The sequence below is a fragment of the Equus asinus genome, chromosome 30 (genome assembly GCF_041296235.1).
Source record: "Equus asinus isolate D_3611 breed Donkey chromosome 30, EquAss-T2T_v2, whole genome shotgun sequence".
Classification (NCBI taxonomy): Eukaryota; Metazoa; Chordata; class Mammalia; order Perissodactyla; family Equidae; genus Equus; species Equus asinus.
In genome coordinates, this window is record NC_091819.1 from 22,498,414 (window position 1) to 22,507,280 (window position 8,867).

Below are 8,867 nucleotides of genomic sequence, written 5' to 3' on the forward strand. Positions count from 1 at the left end.
GGCCGGGACTCGGGGCGGACCAATCCGCGGCCGAGCCTGGCCGTGCGCCCGCCTCCTGCGCACGGGATTGGCGGGCGGAACTCCGGACGCGGCGCGCGGAAGCTTGGATTTCCGCCGAGCTTGCGCCCACGCGGAGCTGACCTGGGCTCCCCATCCTCCCCGGAGGATGAAACTCTCTGTGCAGACTCCATTCGGCTCAGGGCAGGGACTGGACCAGGTGTGTCTAATATTCTTCTAGCGCTGGCCATCAGCTGCCTGTGGGCAAGAGGAAGCCTCCAGGTCGCAGATTTGAGTGGTTGAATGTGACCCCCCCTGGCGGGGGCCCAGACAGGAGCGTGGAGACCCGTGCGCCCCGGGATTCGCGGGGCTGGAGCTGGGAGTCCTGGATTCCTCCCTCTTCCGCCCGGCCCCCGCGGGGAGGCGGCGGGGGCAGCACCGTTTATTCACTTGATCGTGCGTGTTTCACGAGAGTTGGTCCCTTTAGAGTGCAAAGAGGATCGGTTTAGGAAAATGATCAGCTCCTTAGGTCCTGGCTAGAGGATAAGGAAGTCTGTGACTCCTCTTCTCCACCCCACCCCATCCCACTTCCTTTAAAAAGCTCCACGAATGCGATGTTTCCTTTTTCATCAGTAGTAAATGTAAGTACTAGGGGGAACAGGTGACGGGGGAAAGTACAGAGGAAGGAGGTGGCGTCCCTAGAGGATTCAGAAGAGCTAGAGAGACCCTTAGTTTCCCTCCACCTCTCTACCGGTTTTTCCAGAGCCCTCTCCGTAGAATCCACTCTCCCCACCCCAGCAGGGGGCCGGTTTCTGCAGTTTTCCTCAGTTGATCACATTCCGCAGCTAGTCCCGGGTCCCCAGTTTATGCACCCTTAAAAGTGAGGACCAAATATTTACTATTAAGGAAAACAATATTTCTGTAACGTTCTCTGATTAGAAAAGTAATACGTGCATATTGAGAAAAATTGGGGAAATACAAAAAAATTAAAAGTAAGAAATCACCTGTAGTCATGCTTCCTTAGGATAGTTTCTTGCAAACATTTTGGTGTATTTCCTTGTATTATTGTATTTCCTTGTATTATTGTATTTCTGTGCGTACATAGGTTTTCCATCACTAGAAATAAGTGATATATGTATGGTTTTGGAATTTCTATACTAGATCTATAGTGAGAATTTTCTAATGTCACTGAAAAGTTATTTAAAACAAGATTTTAGTGATTGCTTGGCATTCCATTGTCTGGATGCAGTGTCCCAATTTAACCATTCTCCGAGAGATCAACATGAGGTTTATTAATTCACTCAATATATATTTGTTGAGCCAGGTTCTGGGGATACAGCCGTAAGCAAAACAGACGGAAGTCCCTATCCTCACAAAACATATCAATTTTTAAAATTATTATTCATGCTACTGTGGTAAAATCTTTGCCTAACTGATTATTTCCTTAGTGTGGATTCCTACCAGCAAGATTTCGGGGTTCAGCGCGTAGAGGCTCCGGGTGGTGGCCGTGTTGCAGCCTAGCCTAGTGGTCACCAGCATGGGCTCTGGTACCAGAAACACGACAGGTCAAACCGAGTGACAGAAAAGGGGGACTTTTGACATAGCCCTTGGGAAAGGTGCCGGGGAGCACACTACCCAGAATGAGCCCCTACATCATGGGAACCGTGGGGACGGGAGCTACACTCAGTGCTGCCGGCGTCCTGCCTCTTTTCCTTGTCACTCATCTCTCCTTGCCTCCACGTGGCCATGTTCTTTCTTGCTGCAGAGGAGTCTTTGTCAGGCAGTGGGGAGATGGGAGCCACATTCCTCCGCAGCTTCCCAGTGCTGCCTGTTCCTCTGAGGGACACTTGGGCTCCCCATGGTACACTTGGGAAGCTACAGGGCCCCTTGGCTCCCTGGCTCTGGCCTGCAGTCCAGGAGGTTGTACCAAAGCCAAATGTGTGTGTGTTGGGTTGGGGCAGGGTGTGGGGAACTGGTGTCACTCCTGTCACCCCCGTACACATCCATCCTTTCCTGGTGGTCTTGCTACCTCCTGCCTCAGCTTCCAGGAGTAGAGATGAAATAGGAGAGCTATGAGGCGCTAGGCAAGGAGGCCATGTTGTTGACCCCAGTGCTGGCTGGATCCCCAGCCAGGGCAGGCCACTTAGGAGAAGCCCTCCTCACCAAGCTTGGATGTGTGGGCCACTGACCAGAAACTGGGTATTTTTTGTGGTACTTTGAGATCTGTTATTTTTTCATCTCTGAAGTTTAAAGTGTATAAGTACAAAGTTGTTTATATGTATTTTCATTGTAGGCAATCCCATTTCATTTTCTTGTAATGACCATGCTGAGTCTAAAGGCCCATTTCGTTGGTGAAGTGGCCGCAGCATGGCTCCCGTGGTGATTATGTCTCATGCTTGTGAAGTTTCTTTGGGTGCAAGCGTTGGATGGATGAGATGAGATGAGATGGGGAGAGAGAAGACCCGTCCTCCCCGCCCGGCCACTTAGGACATACCCTCAAGGAGGGCCCCAGCCTGGTACTGCTGTCCTGCCGTGGACATAGCCTCTCCTTGTCTGTCTTACTCCATCTGAACAGAGAGGCCCAGAAGGAAAACAGGGCAGTTTGCTAAGCCTCCAGGACTGCCCACTTTCACCCCTCTCCTCCGATCCTCTCACCCACCAGCAGATGGGCTCAGCTGCTCCTGCCCTTCCTCCCTCTCTCCCTGCCCCTTCCTGTCCCCTCGTCCCCTCCAGCTGTTGCAGACAAAGTGGATAATGCTTCGTTTCTGCCTTCGCTTGTCCAGGTTCTTCACTCTCAGGGTCTGTCTCTACACAGCAGGCTCGTCTCTTCTAAGGATGGAGATGATCCAGGGAATGAGGGAGAAGCCTGACCTGCTCCCAGCCAGTCAAATGGCAAGTCCGCTTGGTCCCCAATCCCTCCTGATTTAGGAAGCTCTCCAGGGAGGCGCATTTTGCATGCATTTTTGCTTTTGTTGTTGTTATTACACCAATAATCTTTGTTTATTGTGGAAAAACTAAAAATTAGATCAAATGGGGAAATGAGCATTGCCTTTAATCGCACCCCTAGAGAGAACCAACGTGACGCTTTTGGAATATAGCTTGGCACTTTTTTTTCCTATGCAGTAAGGCACGTCTGAAACTTGATTTTTCAAACAAGTATGTACTTGGGACCTACCCAGTGGCGTAGTGGTTAAGTTCATGTGCTCAGTGTTGGCAGCCTGGGGTTTGTGGGTTCAGATATCAGGCACAGACCTACACACTGCTCATCAAGCCATGCTGTGGCGGCGTCCCACATACAAAATAGAGGAAGATTGGCACAGATTGGCACAGCTCAGGGATAGTCTTCCTAACAAAAAACCACAAGTATGTACTCATGTTGAATGTAAACAGGTCAGGTTGTGTGTAAACAGGAGCTATGCAAGAAACAAAATGATTTTGTTTTATGATGGTGGGATTATGGGTGGTTTTCCATTCATTCAAAATTATCTTTAATGCTGTTACTTCATCTTTTGAGTGAGAAAATTGTAATTACAGCTCACTTCTGATGGGATCTGGTTTACTATCTGTATTAATTTTCTATTGCTGCCATGACAATTCACCACAAATTTAGCAGCTTAAAACAAATGTGTCATCTCAACTTTGTAGATCAGAAGTCTGAGTGGGCCCAGCTGGGTTCTCTGCTCTGGGTCCCACAGGCCAAATCAAGGTGTCGGCTCATCTGGGTTCTTATCTGGAGACCCTAGGGGAGAATCAGCCTCTGGCCTCATTCAGATTGTTGGCAGAATTCGGTTCCATGTGGCCGTAGGACTGAGCTTCCCTTTCCTTGCTAGCTGTCAGCCAGGAGTCATTCTCAGCTTCTAGAAACCGCTCACTCCTTGGCTCATGGCCCCCTTCATCTTCAAACTGGCGATGGCAGGTCGAGTGCTTCTCGTGCTTCAGATCTCTTTGACCTCCGCTTCCGCCTCATCTCTCCTGCCTCCAGCCAGAGAACCTTCTCGGCTTTCGTAGCATTAGATTGGGCGCACCTGGATAATTCAAGGTACTCTCCCTATTTTAAGGTACATGACCTTAATTATATCTGCAAAGTCCCCTTTGCTATGTAACATAACATAGTCACAGGTTCCAAGGACTGGGGAGAACATTCTGTCCGCCACACTGTCGCCCTGTGCTAGTGAGCATATCCTTACATTTTGAAATGAAGCCAGTCCCCTGGAATTTTTAGCTCACATGGGATGATGTGAGCAGACCCATCCTTGCCACTGGTGGCGTGTGACTGGCTGGGAGTCCACAGATCTCTTGGAGCCACAGATATGTCGTGGAATAGCTGGTGGAATTCTTTAGATGGTATTGATATCCTTGTGGAAAAAGCAACAATGCCCTGGTACTCGCAACATCCCAAGTAGGAAGGCTTCATTCTGATGTCTCTTGGAGGTGATCTCAATATTCTTGCCACGTCCTCAAATCCTGGCTGTCTCTAGACTAACTCCATTTTCCCCTCCACTGTTCAGTTGCTATTAATTAGCTTTGTAGGTAAAAACAGAGTCCATGAACTTCAGTAGTCAAGCATAGGAAACCCAGCATCTGGGACAGGTAAATATAGGGGAATTGCCAGATGTGGCAGCTTCCAAGGGACATGTTAATATCACCTGTGTCTCCAGCAGAGCACACTCCCCAGGGTGGAGTGGGAAGGAGTTCTATAACCCATCCCATGGGGTAGAGACTCAACACATTTGCACTGCCTCTGCCTTGATTTCTCCATCTGGAAAATGGGAATAATAATACCTACCTCACGGAATAGTTGCACGGATAAAGTGATATAATGTATATGACATTACCTAGCACAGCTCCCTGGTTCATAGTGAATGTTCAGTAAATGTCAGCTTGCTTACCACACCATTGTCACCCCCGCCTGGTCCCCATCCCCACCACTGCAAGGAAAAATGCTTTCTAAAGAGGTGCAAGATGTGAGTGACTGTTTACAGTACTATTTTTGGAATGAGAATTGGGGGGATAGAAATATTATAAATGAAAGCTGAATCTAAACTTAGTTATTGCGATCTTCGGCACCCCCTAGAGGTTGGGGGTCCTGGATCACCCCCTTTCTTCAGATCATTATGTTGCTCTCACTCCCCATTATTGCTGCCTTCTCTCTTAGGTAAAGGATGCTAGAAATTAAAGAGATTATTAACAGTAGAAATTAAATACAGAGACACTGGGTGAAACATCACTTTTATTTCAGCAGATTATCTACATTCAATTTCTTTTTCTAAATTAAAAAAGAAAATGTAAATACATGTGGGTTCTGGTGATAAGTTCTCTAAAACAGTGGGAGAAATAACCTGAATTAGCAAAGGCTATGCTCGCTCTCCCAAGAAGTGGGTGAGGTCAGGGCTGTCTAATCACCAGGGCAATGAAGTCTTAGAGCAATCCCAACTCCTCCTTTCTAAGGGGAAACAGTGGCCCTAAGGCATCAGCATTTGCTTGAGGTCACAGCTGGTGGCCCTGTAAGATCCAGAAGCCAGGTGTCCTGTTTCCCTGTCCACTGCCTCTAGCCTGAAGCCCTTATCGCCCCTCCCAGCACCTCTCAGGGAATGGGGAACCAGGTATGTTTACAAAAATCAAGAATGGCTCAACCTTTGGGGGGATGGGGTTCTTTTTAGACATCCTCCTCATTTAGGGGAAACAGAGGGATTTTTTGGTTTTCTTTTAATTCATCAGGTAATAGGGTAAATCATTCTGTTCTCCAAGTTTTCATCATAGGGTGTGTTGTCCCATACTCAGTTGAGAATTAGCCAGAGAACAGAAGTTCCCAGCGGACAGTCTGTCCATGCTCAGCTGCATCCTTTAGCAAGGAGCCTGGAATTTCCTTCCAGAGCTCAGCAATCCGAGTTGCGTTGGTTACTCATGTAAGTGCTTAGGGTGGGTGATAGACAGGAGGACAAGAAATGGAAGAACACAAGGAAAGGTAAAAAGGGGCACTCAGAGCAGGGGTAACTTGCTAAGAAAATTAAGACCTACATTAAGATCTGCTTTGGTGCACGTGTCTAGTCAGAGGCCCCAGTGGCTACACCCCCACCTACGGCTCCAGCTTCCTGGGCACGGGCGCCCCGTCCGAGGCGCAGCTGCACTTCTGCACCCTCATGTCGGGCAGGCTGACCACCTGGGCCCTGGGCCGGCCTCCCTCCTTGACGCTGACGATCACGGGCAGTGAGGTCGTCTCCGAGGCGATGCACTGCCGCGGCCCCAGAAACGGCCACTTGAAGCTCAGGGGCTCCGGGGGCTGCCGGCAGGTGCCCACACACTCATAGGCTAGGAAGCCCGGGGGCTCCAGGACCCAGTTCTCGGCCCACTTCAGCCCCTCCAGGTCGATGTACATCTCCCGGCGGCAGCAGCGGGTGCCCTCGGTCACCGGCGCCTCAGGGTCACAGTCGCCCTGAGCTCTGTGGGGGCAAGGAGAGGCAGAGGCAGAGGTCAGCCGGGAGGCCCGGGGTCAGAGGGCCCAGGGCGGGGCCTAGAGGGGCATCGGGGAGGGAGATTTATGACCCATCTCTCATGTTCAAATGCTGGCCATCAGTGATAAGGATGGATAACTAGAAATAACCAGAAAATAAATGATAACTGATATTACTCCGAGGCGTCGAAGGAGAAATTGTATACGTTCCTTCATTGCCACAGCACGCCGAAACGTTGCCCATTTCCATACAAGTTTATTCCCTATCTGCCTCCCCCTCGGGGTCCGCCCCTTGCACCCGCAGCGCCTACCCGTAGCGGCCGAGGTCCAGGCTGTGCAGCTCCAGCTGCGGCTCGCCGCGCCCGCCGCCCGCCGGGCCCTGGGAGGCGAAGCGGACCAGCCTGTGCGCGCTGGCCGCCCGCGGGCCCGGCTGCTCCCGCTGCACCGACACCTGCAGCAGCAGCGGCTGCCGGGGCCGGCCCAGCTGCCGCCAGAAGTTCACGGCCTCCGTCACGTCGAAGGCCTTCCAGCCGCTCTCGTGGACGGACACCAGCCTGCGTGCGACACGGCGAAGGAGGCGGGCGCTCAGGGTGGGCCGGGGCGGCTCGGGGAGGCCCTGGGGCGCCTCTCCCCGTCCCGTGGGTGGGGACAGACGGGCCCCGCGGCCGCCTTTCCCCGCCCCTCCCGCGCTGGGCCCCGCCCCCTCTTCTGTCCCCTCCCCCCTCCCTCTCCCCCCAGCCGCCACCTCCCCACCTGGAGTCGATGAGGGAGGTGCGGTTGGAGCCGTCGTCGCGGACGTGCAGCCACTCGACGGTGACCCGGGCCCGGTGGCTGCGCGGGGAGAGCCGGCCGTGCGTGCGGAGCGCGGCCTCGGGGACCGGCTCCTGGAAGAGGCGCAGCACGGCCTGCAGCAGCTCGCGGTCGGGGTGCAGCCGCTGCTCCATGGCGAACACCAGCAGGTGCGTGGAGGCGTCGGACCCCAGGAGCCTGCCGGCCACCTCTGCGGACACGAACGGGGTCAGGGGGCCTCTCCGGGCACCACGGAAGCTCTGAGGGTGGCAGGGCCACTGATAGGGTGGCCAGATGGGGCGCTACCAGCTCTATTCTGACTCTCTGCGGAAAGCCCGGTTACCTGAAAATCCCCCCTGGGTCTAGGGCCTCGTTTAGAACACTCTCCACCCGGCGGGAAGGGCCCACACTGGGACCCTAAGTTGGCAGGCTACCTCAGCTGAGATGCTAAGGACCAGAACCCTCACCTGGGGTCACCTGGCCTTGGGTCTAGCTCTAGGCACTAAGGAGGTGAGTCCCAGGCCCAGGGAGGTGAGAGGAGGAATAGGACTCAGGCCAGCTGCATCCCTGACAGCTGGATAACCCGATGTTGTACTTGAGTATATTTCCGTTACTCCAACACGTTTCTGTCCACACTTTCATATTCCTGGACTGGGAGATGGGTCTGACATAGTCACCAATATTCCAGGGCAGCAGACAGATTCGGAGATGGTTTTCAAGCCATTTGCTCAAGGTCAGGCACTAGTGGTGGCAGCGTGAAAGTGGTACCCAAGACGCCCTGACTCCTCCCCGGAACACTGAAGCCGAGCCAGGGTCCTTCTCCACCTGCCTCTTCTCTGAGGCCTCGGCTTTGACAGGGGGTCCAGCCTGTTGGGGCCCTCAGTGCAAACAGAGGCCCAGGCCCAGCTGTCCTCACATCCATGGACCCTCCTCACTGCCCCACGGACCCTGGTCCCCCAGACAGACACTCCCAGTCTTAGCTGCCTCCCCAAGGACCAGGAGGCAGGGAGGGAGGGCTCACCTCGGAAGTTCTGGCTGAACCTCTTCCCTCGGGAGTGGGTGCCGTGGCTGCGCTGCAGCAGGGCCACGTACTGGGCCCTCACGTGCGCGGGGATGACCAGCTGCCCCACGTCGCCCTGGTCCAGGGCAGGCACCTCGCTGAGGTGCAGCTGCTGCAGCAGGCTGCCCAGGATCTGCTCCTCGGTCAGGGCCGCCCCGGGGCCGGTCAGGGGCAGCGCCCAGAGCGCCCAGCAGAGCCACACGGGCTGCATGGTGCTGCGCAGGAGGAGGAGGACAGAGCGGGTGTGTCCCCCGAGGAGGCTCCAGGAGGGTCCCAGCTGGGTGTGCTGGGAGCCAGGCTGGGCCAGCTTTATAGCCAGCCCTGGGCTGGGCCTGGGTGGTGGGAGGCAGGGAGGGAGGGAGGTCACACCCCTCCGGCCTCCTGGGAGCTCAGCAGCCAGACAGGTCCCTGAGCCCAAGGAGGGGGCTGTCTAGGAAGGACACAAAGGGCTGTCTGGATGGCCCTGGGGTCTCTGACCACTGCTGTCTGGCAGCTCAATCATGATTTTAGTGTGTGATGAATTTCTCTGGCCCTACCCTAGTCCTGTTCTTTGACAGAGTGCACCTATTC

General features: G+C 53.9%; 1 protein-coding gene across 2 annotated transcripts; it reads right to left on the bottom strand.

The window, feature by feature from the left end:
* Window positions 1-5,179: 5,179 nt before the first annotated feature.
* LOC106844732 (left-right determination factor 1-like) lies at window positions 5,180-8,508 on the bottom strand. 2 transcript variants are annotated; one of them, XM_070501463.1, is made up of 5 exons: window positions 8,259-8,508; window positions 7,420-7,448; window positions 7,202-7,317; window positions 6,760-7,002; window positions 5,180-6,437 (listed from the first exon to the last, which is right to left on the bottom strand). In XM_070501463.1, the coding sequence occupies exons 1-5, from the start codon at window positions 8,506-8,508 to the stop codon at window positions 6,074-6,076; spliced, it is 1,002 nt and encodes a 333-aa protein (XP_070357564.1). In that variant the 3' UTR covers window positions 5,180-6,073. The 2 variants fall into 2 exon arrangements, with proteins under 2 accessions (XP_070357564.1, XP_044618866.2); XM_044762931.2 differs by having other exon boundaries at window positions 7,202-7,448.
* Between the last annotated feature and the right edge of the window lie 359 nt (window positions 8,509-8,867).

Excerpts from the sequence above, each read along its gene's own strand:
- LOC106844732 (XM_044762931.2), bottom strand. The coding sequence starts at position 8,508 with ATGCAGCCCGTGTGGCTCTGCTGGGCGCTCTGGGCGCTGCCCCTGACC. Across the intron at positions 7,003-7,201 it reads ACCTCCCTCATCGACTCCAG|GCTGGTGTCCGTCCACGAGA; the intron begins GTGGGGAGGTGG and ends TGTCGCACGCAG. Across the intron at positions 6,438-6,759 it reads CTGGACCTCGGCCGCTACGG|AGCTCAGGGCGACTGTGACC; the intron begins GTAGGCGCTGCG and ends TTGCCCCCACAG.